Source organism: Vipera berus, assembly GCF_964194415.1.
Source record: "Vipera berus genome assembly, chromosome: 5".
Classification (NCBI taxonomy): Eukaryota; Metazoa; Chordata; class Lepidosauria; order Squamata; family Viperidae; genus Vipera; species Vipera berus.
Window position 1 is genome coordinate 103393998 of NC_138207.1, and position 17520 is coordinate 103411517.

The 17520-nt window shown below is 45.3% G+C and overlaps 1 protein-coding gene across 1 annotated transcript in view; it reads left to right on the forward strand.

Annotated features, from left to right (window-relative positions):
• Positions 1-17520, forward strand: part of ZMIZ1 (zinc finger MIZ-type containing 1) — a 276626-nt gene that overhangs the window by 205869 nt on the left and 53237 nt on the right. Inside the window, 1 exon segment of the mRNA XM_081329950.1 lies at positions 2097-2232. Coding sequence (XP_081186076.1) covers positions 2097-2232 — 136 coding nt within the window.

The window sequence follows — 17520 nt, forward strand, 5'->3', positions numbered from 1 at the left end:
AGTCCTTCAGGAGATAGGGCGGCATATAAGTCCCAAAAATAAATAAATAAATAAATAAACCAGCCAAATAACCTTTGATGCACTTGGTGGTGCAGTGGTTAGAGTGCAGTATTGCAGGGTGATTCTGCCGACTGCCAGCAGTTCAATCCTGACCAGCTCAAGGTTGACTCATCCTTCCATCCTTCCGAGGTCGGTAAAATGAGGACCCAGATTGTTTGGGGGCAAATAGGCTGACACTGCAAATCGCTTAGAGAGGGCTGTAAAGCACTGTGAAGCGGTATATAAGTCTTAAAAAGTGCTATCGCTCCTGCTATTCCTATCTTTCTCTACCTGTGTCTACCTGCACATGAGGGATGTTGCTATTGCTCCTGCTCACTTCCTTTTTTTCATTCTGCTTTCTCATTCTGCCTCTTCGCAGATCCATCATAAAAACCGGGCAACTGTTTGTGCGTTTTTACCTTGATTGACAGTGGGGGGAGGGCATTTGCTGCACCCTTAGAAAGAGCAACTAGCGCCGTGCATCAAGGTTGCAGTGGTGGAGATGGACGGTTTCCATCTAACACCCTCCTAATTGCATTTGGCTGGCGACAAGGTGCTTTGTGTTGGCAATTGTTCGCGCACCGACTGCGTTTCCAATTTGCCAGAAGGTTTCCTGCATTCTCTTTTCTCATCCGAGCACTCCTTCCTCCACGTGGCTACCCTGCACTGTGAGGTAGCGATTGTTATCTGCCCAGCTGTGTAAAAAAGGAATGGAAGCAGGGAGGCTGAATAGCCTTTGTTGCTGGCCACTTAGTCGTGTTCTCGGGGGGGGGGTGAAGTTGACCACCGTTTGATCAAAAGGTTCTTTTCGGATTCCTCTGCTAACAGAGAAACGTTCAGATCTGAACTCTCTGCTTATAACACAATATAGTATAAGAGTTACAGGTGGTCCTCAACTTAGGACCATTTTGCGACCTGCCTTGCCACGTTTGTTAAACGAATCATTGCAGTTGTTAAGTTAGTCCCACGGTTGTTAAGTCAATCTGGCTTCCCCTTGTCAGAAGGTCGCAAAAGGGGATCACATGAGTCTTCCCCCCCGGGACACTGTGACCATCATAAATGTTAATCAGTTGTCAAGCATCCAAATGTAAATTGGGTAACCGGTGGGATGCAGCAAGAGCCCTAAGGGTTAAAAATGGTCCCCAGTGACTTTTTTCAGCGAGAAGGCATAAAAGCAGGCATTAAAAAAAGAAAAGAAATCTAAAGCCTCTTACTCTTGTGGAATTGTAACATCTGCGGTGTTCAGGTCAGTTTTATTCACAAAGTTTGGGACCGTTGCAGCATCCCTATAAGCTACATGATCCTGATTTCCGATGTTCCCTGCCGGCTTCCCCAAGCAAATTCAATGGGGAAGCCTGCGGGAAATCAGAAGTGGCTTCTGCTCCCATTGCATTTTTTGCCCACATGGTTGTTTACATTTGTAAGTATTGACTTATCATCAGAGTTCATTTGCCACTGTAATTAGTTTTGTATGTATGATATCCGCTGTCCTTGGGTGATTAATGGTCAGGCCAGTGCTGGGGTAAAAAACTAGGGTCCTTCTTCCCTCCACCCTTTCTTTCTTTTTTCTTCCTTTTCTCCTTCCCTCCCTCTTTCTCCCTTCCTTCCTTCCTTCCTTCCTTCCTTCCTTCCTTCCTTCCTTTTTCCCTCCATTTCTCCCCCCTTTCTTTCATCCCTTTCTCCCTCCCTCCCTCTCTTCCTTTTTCCTTCCTTCCTTCCTTCGATTACCATACAGAAGGACACAACTTTATTTTTTTTTAAATGGAGGGGGAGCCCTGATTTCTTTGCCCCATCCTGATGGTCAGTTGGAGGGAACTTGCTTCTGGCCTGCCCTACCTGCTTGGCATTGGGTGGTTGCTGATGGAAGAGAAGAATTTTGCCTGGCGGTTTCCTTGTGAGGGATCAGGGGGGTGCCAGCGCAGAAGCTCTTTGCGGGTTTACAGGATTGAAACGAAGATTGCCCGATATAGAATCCGTTCCACTGCTCAGGTGTCTGTCCCGCGAACTACCGCATATTTTCCGTCTTATTTCTCTTTTTTTTTCCCTTCTCCCCCCAGCACTGCTTTCATCGTGGTGTGAAGAACTCGGAAGGCTCTTGTTGCTACGCCACCAGAAAAGCCGGCAAAACGATCCTCCGGGGAAGCTGCCTATGCAGGCACCCATGAACTCCATGAAACCTTCCCTCTCACACAGGTGAGTCCCGGGCAACACGGCTTCCCTGAAACAACACGCGCAAAATCGGTTCCGTCAGAAAGTAGGAGTCTTTTTTTAGATTTGCCACTATAAGGTCTACACGTTCCTGGAAGAGAGCTAGAGCGAGCTTTGTGTTTTTTCGGATGCCTGAGTGAAGTTACTGTGTTCTTGTGTCAATGAGGACTGAATCCCCGCAGCCACAGTTTTCACGTTGCTGACTTGTTATTATAGATTTAATCTTCAATTTGGTTCACAGTCTGGGACTGGTAAAAACTTAACAATTCAAGTCCTAACCGAGGACCTAAGAGCTTTAAGGTAGTGCCTGAGTAATTATTATTATTAGTAGGAGGAGGAGGAGGAGGAGGAGGAGGAAGAGGAGGAGGAGGAGGATTAGGATTAGGATTATTAGCATATGGCATTGTTACGGTAGCCAGGAGACCACAATGCTATTGCAAGGTAGTAGTGTGGCTTGCCAAGATACCAGCCCTGTTAGAGAAAACACCTGTGCCCTTCCCAAGGTGTGCCACAGGTGAGCAAGCTGGCTTTGCGCCAGTGGCGTAGCGTGGGTTGTCAGCACCCGGGGCAAGGCAAGTAATTTGCGCCCCCTCGCTCTCGCACCGCACGCCTGGCACCCCCCTGGCGTAAGAAGAATTGAGCCTCCCGCGATCTCCCGTCCCCCCCACCCCCCTGAAATTCTCGCCCACTTTCACAGACTTGTTCTTTTACACCGGCTGCAAGTACCAGGAGCCAAAGGCAGCCTCTCCGAAAGCCTCACACCCAAAGACGCAGGCACGTCCACACCGAGGAATGCCGCCGCTGGCGAGGCTCGCAGACGCCGCCGCTGCCGTTCTTTCTTTCTCGTTCGCGGGAGCGCGCGGCGGCGTGCATACAGAGGCGTATATAGACCCAGGGAGCCGCCGAGCCTTCCCCCACCCGGAGAGAGAAGCGTTTCTGTGTCGGCGCAGGCACAGATACCCCTCGCTCGCGAGCAGCCTTGCCCTAGCCCGCCGGTCGCGCCCCCCCAGATGTTGCGCCCGGTGCGGCCGGCCCCCCCTGCACCCCCCACGCTACGCCACTGCTTTGCGCCAAAGATGAGCGGCTCTTCCTACAGTATCACCAAGGCCCCCACCCCATTCCCGGCGCTGCCTCACAAGCAGGCACCGCAACCAGGAAGGTTCAGAGTCATCCGGAATCTGACTGCCTACACAGAGTGCCAGCTCGTCTCCCCACTGAAGTGGTATCTCTTTTATCTGCTCGCAGAGAACATGTTTTCAAACTGCCAGGTGGGCAGCAGCTGAGGCAAGTGATGGGAGCTCAACCTAACCCTCAGAGTAGGACTCAAACCAGCGGAGCTGAAATCATCTCCTGCATCCTTAAGCCACTCATTATAATATGAATAGAGTAGAATAACAGAGTTGGAAGGGACCTTGGAAGTCTTCTAGTCCAACCCCTTGCTCAGGCAGGAAACATTATAACAATTTCAGACAAATGGTTGTCCGATCTCTTCTTAAAAACCTCCGGTGTTGGGGCATTCACAACTTCATGTTGCTAACTTATTTCTCTCTATATGTAACTGCTGAGTTATTTCAACTGTAACTCGGAATTCCAGATCTGCGGAAGATCGATGGATACCTACTGTGTAACACGTGGACATTACAAACAATTTTACAGTGGAGCAAGTAGATCAAATCACTTTCTCACAACCAGGCCTCAGGATATCTCCCAAATTCTTTTATTTAAAGCTCAAGAAAAATTTACACCTCTCTAAGCTGGGTTTTGATTTTTTTTTTTGGGGGGGGGTTGTCCAATTATCAGTCAGTGAGGGGAAATGTCTCTCTCTCTCTCTCTCTCTCTCCAGCTCATATAGGAAGTGGAGAAGATTTGGGTATATCTGAGCTCTCGTCATTATTCAGAAAGATCCTCTGAGAGCTAAGTTCAATTAGGGCAGGCTTTAAAGAACTTCCCTCTTGTTGTACAGGTAGTCCTCAATTTATGGCCAAAACTGGGCCTGAAACTTTGGTCATAAGTTGAGGCAGTTGTTAACCTGGACCTCCATGAGACTTGAGCTGATTCTACAACCATTCTTACAAGGGTCGTAAAACAAGTTCCCCACTGATTTTAAGCAAACCGTGTAGTCATCAACTGAGCCAGGTGGTTGTCAAGCCAATCCGGCATATACCATGGGCACCTTTTGCCATTTCCCACCCTGAAACAACAACATTGCAAATCGCACTCACATGACCGTGGGATGCTGCTGTAACCAGTCGTAAATGTGAGCTGGTTTTGCCCAACACCCAAAATGCAGCCACTGTAAATTCAAACGGTCTTTAAGTGACCGGTCGTTAAATGAAGACTATCCTTTGCGCAAACTAGACTTTTAGAGGTCTTTGGGTGGAAAAAATGGCTGCTTCTGTCTCATCAAGGTCACCAGTGGGCTGTGGGGCATGTCCTCTAGCCCTGATAGGCCTGCGTCTCATCCGATGTTATCTAATTTTTATAGATAAATTATTGTAAATTGTATAGATAAGTGAAAACCTGTGATTCATAGACACCATCTGGGCCCTGTATGTCAACTCTTAGAAAAGAATAATGGTATATAATGATTCATACCAATAATAATGGTAATAATAATACATCCTGCGATAATATCTTTAACACCACCAAACAACATCTGCCTATCCCAAGAAAGGACTCGATAGGTATATGAAAATGATAAATCCAGTCTAAACTAAAAAAAAAAACCACCCATTTACGACCCCATAATCCATTAATTCTGGGTAGAGTCAGGTTGACTGGATGGACCTGTGCATTTACTGTCCGGATGCCCTTCCTGATGCCTACACAGAGTTCACAGCAGATTTTTTTTTTCTTTGCCTCCGACCGGTACTGGGCCCAGCCCTCAGGTTGGGGACCCCTGGTCTAGAGTATCCAGTGTAAATATCTGACTGTCCAACCAAGGATAATATCTTAGGTCTTTGGTTAGGACTTGAATGATTAGGTTTCCGCCAGTCTTAGTCTATGAAGCTAACCATAGATTGCCCACACATATAACCTGCACTAATAACTTTAGTATTATTAAACAAAATCTGCCTGTGCCGGGGGAAGGAATTGGTAGGTGGACAAAAAGGCCAAATCCAGCCTAAACCTCTGGTGACTATACAACCAACCTTAATAATAATAGCCAATAATAATGCACTTAAAACAACAGCAACAGAGGTAAACAAGGAAGGCAGAAAAGAAGGCGCAAAGCTAGAAGATGTACAAGAGGAGCAATCTCAGTTTGCTTTCTGGGTATCTTATGACATGAACATCATGGCAGTCATTTCCTAAGAACATGCCATCGTTTCCCAAAAGTGCTTTTTTCAAGAGGCAACTTTGAAGACGTTTCGCTTCTTATCCCAGAAGCTTCTTCAGCTCTGACTGGATGGTGGGGGAATGGAAGGATTTATACTCCTTGCAGACAGCTGGTCATTTGCCTTCTTTTAGAGAGTCATTGAGGCCACCTGTAGGATTATCTGTGTCCTTGGGGTCAGCTGAGTGGTGTGAATGGGTGTGGAGCCTTCCGGGAACAACACAGTCCTTTCCAAGATGGCCCTCAGATAACCAACCTGACCATCCATTGCTTCTGATCTCTTGGAGAATAGTTTGACTACTTCTTCTTTGAGGCAGCCCCTCAAATATTGCAACACTGCTATCACGTCTCCCCTAGTCCTTCTTGTATATTAGGTCCCCTTATACCAAGGGTAGGCAACCTTGGCTTCTTTTATGACTCATGGACTTCAACTCCCAGAATTCCTGAGCCAGCCACGCTGAGGAGAAAGGGAGAGGTTTCCAAGCTGAGCCATGCTGGCTCAGGAATTCTGGGAGTTGAAGTCCACAAGTCGTGAAGGGGCCATAGTTCCCCCATGCTGGCTCAGGAATTCTGGGAGTTGAAGTCCACGAGTCATAAAAGAGCCAAGGTGGCCTACCCCTGCCTTACACCATGTACGCTAGCTTTGAAGGACGGTGTTGGCAAACAACAATTGGTTTCACGAACCAGGCTAGGATTCTCCTTTGCACGAAGACACGTGTAGACACAGCTTCAGAGGTGCAGCAGGCAGGAGTTTGGCTCACTCCGTCTCTCACTTTGGTGAAGAAGATGCTATTCTGCCAAGAAGCTCTCACTATTATCTGAAACGGGTGTCTGTCTTAATTCAAGCTGTTGATTGGACTAGGAAAGTAGTAATTGGGATGAGGTTTTCTCCCCCTCCCTCCCCTGGAAAATAAGGGATAACAAGTCGCCTGACTGGCATTTAGCCAAACCCTCCATGACTGAGCACCAAACGCATCGCCTGGCATGTGGCTTTCAGATCCCTTTCCAACTGGACATTCAGTAAATGAGCATAGATAGACCATAGGAGAAACTTCCTAACAGTGAGGACAATTAACCAGTGGAACAGCTTGCCTCCAGAAATCGTGGGCACTCCATCACTGGAGGTTTTTAAGAAGAGACTAGACATTCATCTGTCTGAGATGATATAGGTTCTCCTGCTTGAGCAGGGGGCTGGACTAGAAGACCTCCACGGTCCCTTCCTTATTCTATTCTATTATTCTATTCTATTCTATTCTACTCTGTTCTCTTCTCTTCTGTTCTCTTCTGTTGTGTTCTGTTCTGTTCTATTGTGTTCTGTTCTGCTCTATTCTATTCTATTCTATTCCATTCCATATATTCTATTCTATTCTATTCTATTCTATTCTATTCTATTCTATTCTATTCTATTCTATTCTATTCTATTCTATTCTATTCTATTCTATTCTATTCTATTCTATTCTATTCTATTCTATTCTATTCTATTCTATTCTATTCTATTCTATTCTATTCTATTCTTATTATTCTATATTCTATTCTATTCTATTCTATTCTATTCTATTCTATTCTATTCTATTCTATTCTATTCTATTCTATTCTACTCTACTTTATCCTCAGAGTTTTGTGGCAAGCTACAGCTAGTCCCTGACTTACAATCTCAGTTGAGCCCCCAAATTCCAAAGCTATGCAAGGGCAGTTGCTAAATGAATGTTGTCCCATTTTATGACCTGCCTGTGTTAAGTGGATCACGCAGTCAATGAGACTGAAACTGGCTTCCCTCCCTTGACTCGGCTTGCCAGAAGCTGACTGGGGCATCCGTCATAAACGGATCCGCCAGTCGCCAAGCGCCCAAACTTCGATCGTGCAACCTGTGGCCACCAAGGTGAAAATCGTTCGTAAGTCCCTTTTTTCCAGTGTCGTCGTAACTTTGAGCAGTCACGAAATGAAGAGTTGTAAGTCAAGGACTATCTGTACTCCAGGGAAGAGTATCAAAGGGGAAGAGAGAGGTTTATAACAGATACAAATAATACGTAGTAATCATTGTGAGGGATTTTTTTGTGTGTGTGCTCCCAATGAGGCATCTATCCATATTTATGTAGCTGAGCTGCAAAGAAGAAAGATTTTTTTTTTTAAAAAAAGAGTAATTTATCCTCCAAAACCGAGTTATGGAGGTAGGGAATATATATATATATATTCTCTCTCCCCTTCTGCTTCTGCCAATCTGTCTTTTTAAGAGAAAGTCTTTTTTGCTACTCAGCAGGCATGCAAATTAACCAGCTCCGGCAAAAGGCAAGAAAGACAGGTCTATCAAATTTTTCATTCATGCCTGCAATTTGTATTCTGATTAGCCTGTGCAAAACCTTTCCTTTCTTCCATTCTCCCTCCTCCTCTTGTTTTGGAGGGGCACGCGCGCGCGTGTGTGTGTGTGTGTGTGTGTGTGTGTGTGTGAGAGAGAGAGAGAGAGAGAGAGAGAGAATCAATCCAGAAGTAGAATCTGTTTCTTCCCCCACCCCACCCCCAGCTTCTTTTCTGACTGTTTAAAGCGATCCCGTTGACCTCCAGGCATTATGAATAAACAGCAAAGCTGGGAACAAAAGAGTTTCTCTGCCTGCCATTATCTCACATTAACATAGCCCAGGCTCTGCGTGTGTGAACAATACAATTGCCCTTCACCAATAATCAGTGAGTTTCCTGCTGGTTTTTTTTTTTTTTTTGGATTACCAAGGCAACAGGCAATGATAAAATACCGGGTGGGTGTTTTGGATTTTTTTGGTGGGGGAAAAAAATAATAATTATCCTTATCGTGATTGAAGGATCCATTAAGTTTATAGAATACTAGCCGCACTGATCAGTAAAATTAATGCCTCGCTACTTAACAGGGTGTGAACTGAGAAATCGCTCTCAAAGGCGGGTGCATCGATTAAAGTGGGTCCCCAACGATGCAAGTCTGGCTGGTGCAACAAGAGGCAATAAAAATTAAATTTCTGGTCTCAGGCAGAGTGTGGTGAGCCGTTCAGCCTTTTTGCGCCAGAGGCTACAGGTGGAATGCTGACATTGTGAGAGGGTTGCGTAGCGTGAAAGAGTGTATTGATGCGCCTGCGGTTGGGACAATGGCCAGAATTGGGCGGGAGAGATGTTAAAAATCAGTGGGGAGAGATATTAAGGAAGAGTGGTTTCCATTCCTCAGTGGCAGGGATGGTGGTGATGAATAGGACCACGTTTTTAAATGCCTGGAAGCCTTCTCAGTAACCATTGTTCTCTTCTCCGCCTCTGCTTTGTTGCCATTTGCTTAGTGTGATGTGAGTGGAGGGTTTGGGGTGTGTGTTGTAAATTAAAGAGTAACTAAATGTATGGTCTGGAATAAGACTTTTCTGAGATAGATAGATAGGTGGATAGAGAGAGAGAGAGAGAGAGAGAGAGAGACAGACAGACAGACAGACAGACGATGATAGATAGATAGATAGATAGATAGATAGATAGATAGATAGATAGATAGATAGATAGACAGACAGACAGACAGACAGACAGACAGACAGACAGATAGATAATAGATAGATAGATAGATAGATAGATAGATAGATAGATAGATAGATAGATAATGATGGATGGATAGATAGATAGATAACAGATAGATAGAAATAGACAATGATGGATAGATAGATAGATAGATAGATAGATAGATAGATAGATAGATAGATAGATAGATAGATAGATAATAGATAGAAATAGATAAGGATGGATAGATAGATAGATAGATAGATAGATAGATAGATAGATAGATAGATAAACAGCTAAACTCATTTGGTAGGACGGAGTTAAAACTGGAGCATAACCAGATGAATAAATCAGTTTACATGGTAAAGATGCTGGGTTGGTGGTTAGCAAGCTCTCATTCAGGACTCAAGTGCTGCCATAGGGTGGAGTGAGCTCCTGTCTTTTGCTCCAGCTCCTGCCAGGGACCTCAAAGGAGCCCCCAGTTGGGTCTTCCCTGGGCAATGGCAATGTCACCAGCTGATTCAACCAGGAAGGACCTCAGTGTTTCTGACATGAGTACAATGTGACCAGATGAATTAGTTGGCTTCACTTGACTTTTGGGGATCCCCTTTAGCACGCTACTTCCTGATTCAAATTACAAGGAATACAACAACTCTTAGACAAAATTTTCATACGGAGAACCGTTGTTGTTATTTCCTGCTAACTGCCTAACGTTCTCCACAAATTCTCGTGTAACTTTCTCCTAAACAGCCCCTCAGACTTTTAATTTATCCCTTCGACTTTTCCTGCTTCATCTCCAACCTAGCTGAAGAATCACTTCAGTGGATCAGCTCTTGTGTTAGTCCTGACCACGCAGCTGGTAGCCAACACCAAAGGAGAAACAGCTGCCCTCATGAGCAGAGGCTTGTAACAAATCAAGATTACTCCAAAACCATGACCAATGGGGATGCCACAATGCCTGCCCTTACACCGGGAGTCATAGCATTGCATCTCGCGATGCGATGAGTTTCCTCTGAACATATTTGTTCCTGGGAGAATCCAGTTAACAGCCTGTCCTGAAACACACTTTGCCTTGTAAAGCAGAGGTTGGATTCCGTCTGAAGAAAAAAACAAAAAAAGGAGTGTAAATTTTGTGTGATCTTGAAACTCTTCCCTGAGTTTAGGACTACTACAACTCAAAGTGAATAAGAAAGTAGTCAAGGAGAGAAGCAACCTAGAACTAAGGAGAAAGGTCCTGACAGAGCAATTAACCGGTAGAATGACTTGTTCTCCAGAGGTTGTGGATGCTCCAACACTATTTCAAGAAGAGATTGGAAAGCCATTTGTCTGACAAAGTGTAGGGTCGCCTGCTTATTGCCACGCATTTCAGGGGGGGGGGAATTAATCCAGCTGTTTTGTAAGCCCAAAATCCACTATCTATTTTATGAGATTAAAATGGGTTTAAGCAACGTAAGGTTATTGATGTCAGTTATTTGGTCCAAACATCTTAATAACCAATTTGCCCTTGCAACCACCGGGGTAGCAGTATAGACAAGCGAGAGGAGAGGTTGGTTGTTGTTGTTTTTTTATTAGCATTATAATTATAATTCTCACATGGGAAAACTGTTTTCGAATCTCTGGATCGGGGTTGCAACATTAATTCTCTCCCAGGCCTGCCATAGTTTTATCCCGTTATTCTTTGTCCCCTGCCCTGACTGGGAGTACGGTTGAGTTTATTAGTGCAATTACTAACTTCATCAGACCTTTGCACTCCAAGCATGCTTGCTGTCCTCAAGGCATAATTAGGCATCTTAATTACTCTGGTACTTTTCAACGGGAATAATAACATTATGAATGGCATTTATTTGCAATGCAAAAATGTTTGTTCTATGAGCCTCTCGTTATTTGTTGCAGGCTCAAATAAGGCAGTCTCCCCCCCCTCCCATTTCCATGCTTTAAATAACGCCGTGGGCTGAGGTCCATTTCATTAGAAGAGGCTAAATGTCCTTGCCACAGTATAGTTATTCTTCGAGGTGTCAACTTTTTTCTTTGTGTAATAAATAATCCAGCATGGAAACCGGTGGGTTGGTGAGTAGAGAGACTTATGAATCCCAAGGAAGAAGAGCAGATTCAAAAAGCTGAAGCATTACCAGACAGTGTGATCTTTCTACCAAGCTTTGGAGCTGTTTAATACCCTCTTCTATCAAGCTTTGGTCTTCCCAGTTGCAAAGTATGACAGTGAAAGTTGGCCCATAAGAAAGCCTGAGCACCAAAGAATGGAGGCCTTTGAGCTATGGTGCTGGAGAAGACTCCTGGAGTCCCTTGGACTGCAAGGCGATCAAACCGGTCAGTCCTAGAGGAGATCAACCCTGACTGCTCTTTAGAAGGCCAGATCCTGAAGCTAAAACTCAAATACTTTGGCCACCTAATGAGAAGGAAGGACTCACTGGAGAAGAACCTAATGCTGGGAAAGGTTGAGGGCAAGAGAAGAAGGGGACGACAGAGAATGAGGTGGCTGGATGGAGTCACTGAAGCAGGAGGCGTGAACTTAAATGGACTCCAGAAGATGGTAGAGGACAGGAAGGCCTGGAGGAACGTTGTCCATGGGGTCGCGATGGGTCGGACATGACTTCACAACTAACAACAATCAAGCTTTGGAGCTGTTTAGTAGCTATGAGAGTTGTACCATAAGGAAGGCTGAGGGCCGAAGACTGGAGGCTTTTGAATTGTGGTCTTTGAGAAGCTTCTTGAGAGTCCCTTGGATTGCAAGGAGATCAAATCGGTCAATCCTGAAGGAAATCAACCCTCACTGTTTGGGGGAAGGAGAGATACTGCAGCCGAAGCTCAAATACTTTGGCCACCTCATGTGAAGAGAGGAATCCTTGGAAAAGAGCCTGATGTTTGGGAAAGATGGAAGGAGAAAGGAGAAAGGGACGTCGGAGGATGAAATGGTTAGATAGTGTCATCAGCCCAATGAAGAGGAAGACCACTTGTATGTTCCTGCAGGAGTGATTGATCTTGGTTACGATTCTTGACTTGGAAAAGACAAGCCAGAAATGTGATTCATACTCAAGTAATAAAGAGCAACCCCTCTATGACGCACAAATAATTCTGCCCAGGTAGTTATAAATATCTAAGACTCCTGAATTTAGGATAGGTCTTCCAGCAAAATTTAGAAACAACATATACAAAACATGTGAATTGTAAACTGGGAGACAGTGAAGGACAAAGGGGACTGGCACGTTATGGCCCATCGGACCATCTCCCTGGACTCAGTGCAATTTGGCTGTTGTACAAAACTCACATGTGACTACTGCAGCTGAAACTGTTGATTTCCCCTTGACCTCTGTGGTTCGTCGTGCAGTCTTAAATTTACATTAAACAGCTCTAGGTCCCGTTTTACGGTTCTTGACTCCTCCAGTCGTTCCTCATGTTGCAGGCAATGCTGTCTCGGGACCTTTTAAGAAGCCAAATTTATTCACCCAGCTTGTTAGAACACCAAGTAGCCTTAGTCTGGTAAGAGCATTAGAAAACCAGGAAAACAGGTGCATCTTCTTGTTTTGGGCATTCCCGTAATCTTTCTTAGGATTCTGGGAGACTCAAATATACATTCCCCCCTTCCCCCTTGGAATGGGTCAACAGGAAAAAATTGAGCATCAAACAAAAAGTGAAAGCATTTATCACAAAGAGGTGACAAAAGAGAGGCTAGGTTTATGGATAGGGAGAAGCTTCTTTATTAATCATTCAGTTTACTCAACTCAACATTATTAGAGTCCTCTGAACAGCTTTAAGGTTTGCTGTGACTGTCTTCCAGGGGATCTCTGACCTTCTTTGCCAACTAACTTGATGTATTATCCCTCTTCCCTCTTAAAGTTCATATTAAAAAGTTCTCTTCTGCCCCATATTCAACCCTTTGTAACCAGCAAATCCAGAAATCAGCGTTTCATTCCCCCCCCCGCCCCCCATTTTCAGCAAAAAGTCCGTAAAAGTTTCCCCATCTTTTATAAAAGCACTTGTTGTTTTATCTTAGATCAAACAGGTCAGTTTTGCTGTATCTGCAACTTCTGCCATCTTCACGATCCAATCCTTCATTGTGGTTCTTTCGGTGTTTCTCCATCGTTGTGCGGCTCTTGGACAGATTTCCAAGACATGTCCGGTTCTTTGTAGCATTGCCTTAATATCACTTGCACAGTCACAATGATTGACATATTGCAATGCATTTTGAGATGAAAACCCTGAAGTGGGTGTGGCAAGAATTGGTACATTCCAACGACTCGTTGGTTTTCTGCCTAACTAATTTTTACTTTGTCTGATGAAGTTGCTTGGATGAGCAATGAAACGTCTCACAAAGTTTGGTCCAGCGGCCACGATTCAATCTTTAGACACCTTTGGTCTAGATGATTTGAGTCTTCGTTGACATATTGCAAGCCATTTGGGGGAGAAACCCGCAAAGTTAGTTTGGCAAGAGTTGGTACATTCCAACCACTCGCCAGCTCTCTTGACTAACTAATTTTGCTCTGACTGTCAAAGTTGCTTGGAAGAGCAACAAAACCTCTCAGATTCACAAAGTTTAGTCCAGTGGCCATGATTCAACCTATGGGCCCCTTCGGCCTAGATCAGGGGTAGGCAACCTTGGCTCTTTTAGGACTTGTGGACTTCAGCTCCCAGAATTCCTGAGCCGGCATGGCTCAGCTTGGAAACCTCTCCTTTTCCCCTCAGCGTGGCTGGCTCGGGAATTCTGGGAGTTGAAGTCCGCGAGTCATAAAGCGGCCTAGGCCTAGACCAGGGGCAAGCAACCTTGGCTCTTTTATGACTTGTGGACTTCAACTCCCAGAATTCCTGAACCAGCATGGCTCAGCTTGGAAACCTCTCCCTTTCCCCTCAGAGTGGCTGGCTCAGGAATTCTGGGAGTTGAAGTCCACGAGTCCTAAAAGAGCCAAGGTTGCCCACCCATGGCCTAGATGATCGAGTCTTCATTAACACTTGAACATTCCTTCTTCTTGCAACCGTTCCTAAGATGAGGGAAAGCTGTCCTCTCTTATTGCGATTGTCGGAGGACCACTTTCCAACGGAGAAAATGCTGCAGCCTGCATTCTTTCCTTGCTAGCCAAATAGTGCTGACATCCAAGGTGATTTTGGAGAAAACTCTGGATCAGCACTTCCCACCCCGACGATCTCCCCTGGGAAGAGAAGCTGTGCAGCTGTGGAAGGTGAAGCATCATAATGACTCCTTCCCATGACCAGCGCTCCCAACATAACAAGCAGCAAAGGATGGAGAAACCGCCAACGTCAGAAGGTGAGAAAGAGGAGGTTGAAGCAACGTCTGCAGAAACGTGCCTATTACACAGCCCTCAGCCTCCAAGGTTGAGACTAAGGTCGAAGAACAGCTTCCTCAAAGCTTCCACCCACCCACCCCTTAACAATCAGTGGCCACAGACCATCCTGGAACTATGGAAGACAAGCTACCAGGCAATTTGGCACAGCCTTATGACGGCCATGGGGTCAGGAACAACCTTGGCCTGTGTGGAGATCCCTACACTTGAATGCTGGAGTAGGAAGGTCAAAGGACAGGAAAACAGAATAACAAAGTTTGGAAGGGTTTCTAGTCCGACCCCCTGCTCAAGCAGGAGACCCTATACCATTTTAGAATATGGTTTGTCCAATTTCCTCTTAAAAACCCCAGTGACTTCTAAAGACAAGCTGATCCATTGGTAAATTGTTTTTTTTCCCCGGGAAATTTAGGCTGGTTCTCTCCTGGGTTAGTTTCTACCGGTTGCTTCTTTGTGCTGCCTTGAGGTGCTTTGGAAAAGAGGTCGAACCGCCCTCTTCTTTGGACAATCTAAAAAAAAAGGGGGGGGGGTCCCCAATAGAAGGTCTGTGTGAATGTGGAGAAGTACAACTGATCTCACCTATGCTCTGGTGCACACAATGTCCTTCCACATATCTGGGGGAAGACCTCGTGCTAGTGAGAAAAATCACTGTTGAGGTGGCCCACTACTGGGTGAATGGAGGCCATTTAGTTTTAACCCTACTTATTACTTTGCCTATTCTTTACATCTGCTAATATTTCCAATGTCGGAATAAGTTCTAAGCTTATCGGTTGGTGAGGCTACAGACAGCAGAGCGTGCCATGATTCTAATAATCACATCTTTAAAATCTTCTGTCAGCGTGCCAAAATGCTTGCCGTAAGGAATAGGAACGGAAATTTGGACAACTGGAAAGCTTGGGTATGAGTCATCTGCTGACAATCCTCTGCCACGCGGAGGTAGCCATGTGCTGCTACTTACGTTGTGCTCGTGTGTTGTGTCCACCATGCTCTTCTATGGCACAAGATGGGCACTGGATAATGGCTAAAAATTTGGGATAATGGCTAAAACTTTGCTGGCAAATTCTGCTTTGCTTCTGAGTAACGCAATGGCTGAAATGTTCCTCAGCAGACCTCAAGTGAATTTTAGTAATATGAGGCAGAGAGAGAGAGAGGGAAGCGGAGGAGAGAAAGAGGAGGAGGGGGGGAGAGGGAGAGTCTTGAACTGTGTCTGACCTTCTTGATACCTTTCCCTGATGAGCAAGAATGATGGGACAGTCAATACTCTGGACTTTTAGGAAATTTACCAGGATTGGCTCAGTAAAGGCAAGCTCCAACAGAACAGCACACTTTAGCTCAGAGTTGAACCGTGGGACCCTTTTGGTTCTCTGAGATTGGCGGGGGTTTTTTGCAGATGTTTCGTTACCCGAGTCACATCCTCAGTGCTAGAAGGGAGTGGGGTCTGCTCTCTGTTTATAGATAAGCCCTTTCATTGCCTCATCTTGAATTATGTGCTTCAGCTCCCTAAATTATTTATTGTCAAGACGGAGCTGATCACAGTGAGATGAATATTGCTCTAACAGACTCAAGGGGGGCCTTTGATGCTTTCCCCAAGCGTCAGGGCCTGTGGTCTACAATGTTCCAACTTATTTATTTCTGACGGGTGGGGGGGGGTTTCGGTTAAGTAAGCCGTCTCAGAATGCCACCCAAACCTGCATCCTTTTTTTCAGACTCTTTCTTATTCTACTGGTGGTTATTGAGTGCCTTAAAAATGTAGCAAAGAACAAAAGTGTACGAAAAAGCTGGGCGATCGTGGGGATTGTCCACATCGGTGGTTGTTGCTGGCAAGGGTTGGTTTGGGGAAAGAGATGGTCCCTGTCTTTGAGAATGGAAACCCCAACATGCTTCACAGTGACCACAGATTCCATAGATCAAGTAGGTCTCCCCTCAGAATGGGACAACTGGCTATGGCCAACTCGCCATGGCCAACCTGTCACAGCCAACTCACTATGGCCAACTTACCATGGCCAACTCACCATGGCCAACTCGCCATGGCCAACTTGTCACAGCCAACTCACTATGGCCAACTTACCATGGCCAACTCACCATGGCCAACTTGTCACAGCCAACTCACTATGGCCAACTTACCATGGCCAACTCACCGTGGCCAACTCGCTGCGGGACAATTTAACAATTCAGTTTAATTACTTAAAATAAATTTTCAAAAATATTTTACTTTTTGTCATTCACGTTTCATTTTTGTCCCTCCTTTTGCATCCTTTCTCTAATAATTCTATTCCCACATTTCTCTGATCTTAGGGTAACTCTTGCCCCATAGTGAGTTGTCCCGCGGCAACTTGGCCAGGGTGAGTTGGCCATGCCCAATTGTCACAGACCCGTTCTTCCTTAGCCAATTGTAGAATTCTAGATGACCTGGAGGATCTGTTGGGTTGTACAAGCCAGCAACGTGTTTAGCTTTGTTATGATGAGAGAGATGGGATGCTTTTTTTGTACTGGATGAGTTCCTAACAAGATGCCCATGACATGAGATTGTGCTTCTCCGGTTGGCAAACGAAACGAAGAAGGGCATCAATCAGCCAGGCAAACTGGGCACTGTGACAGGAAAGGCCACTTGGTATGTATATGTATGTGTGGGAAGCACATTAGTCTCCGGATATTTGTCAGAGCCAGGTACCAAATGCAAGACAATGTGCATTGTTAGGGATTTCAATTTTTCATTCTGGACCTACACTTTCCCTTCTGATTCTTAGGTGCATATGTGACGGCTGCCACCTTGACAGACCCCAGAGATTGAAACGGGGACCTCCAGAGCTGAAAGCGTGAGTCTCTACAGCTAAAGAGCCAGGCTCTGAAATAGGCTGTAAAAGACTCTCATTCTTTTCGTGGAATAGCCACAGAGAGGGAGAGTTCACACAAAGAGATGGATCCCTTCCCTCTAGTCAAGGTTACCCTACCTGCATCAAGCCAGTCAGGAATTATATTTGTCCTTTAGCCCTCCAATTACTTTCCTCCTGCTCCAGGGTAGGAAGAGCTCCATCTGATCATCATTTTTCCGCCCGAGACAGAGCAACAACGACACACCCTACCTCCGCACTGAGGTGCATCATATTAAACACTGGCCAAGTTTTGTTTTCTATC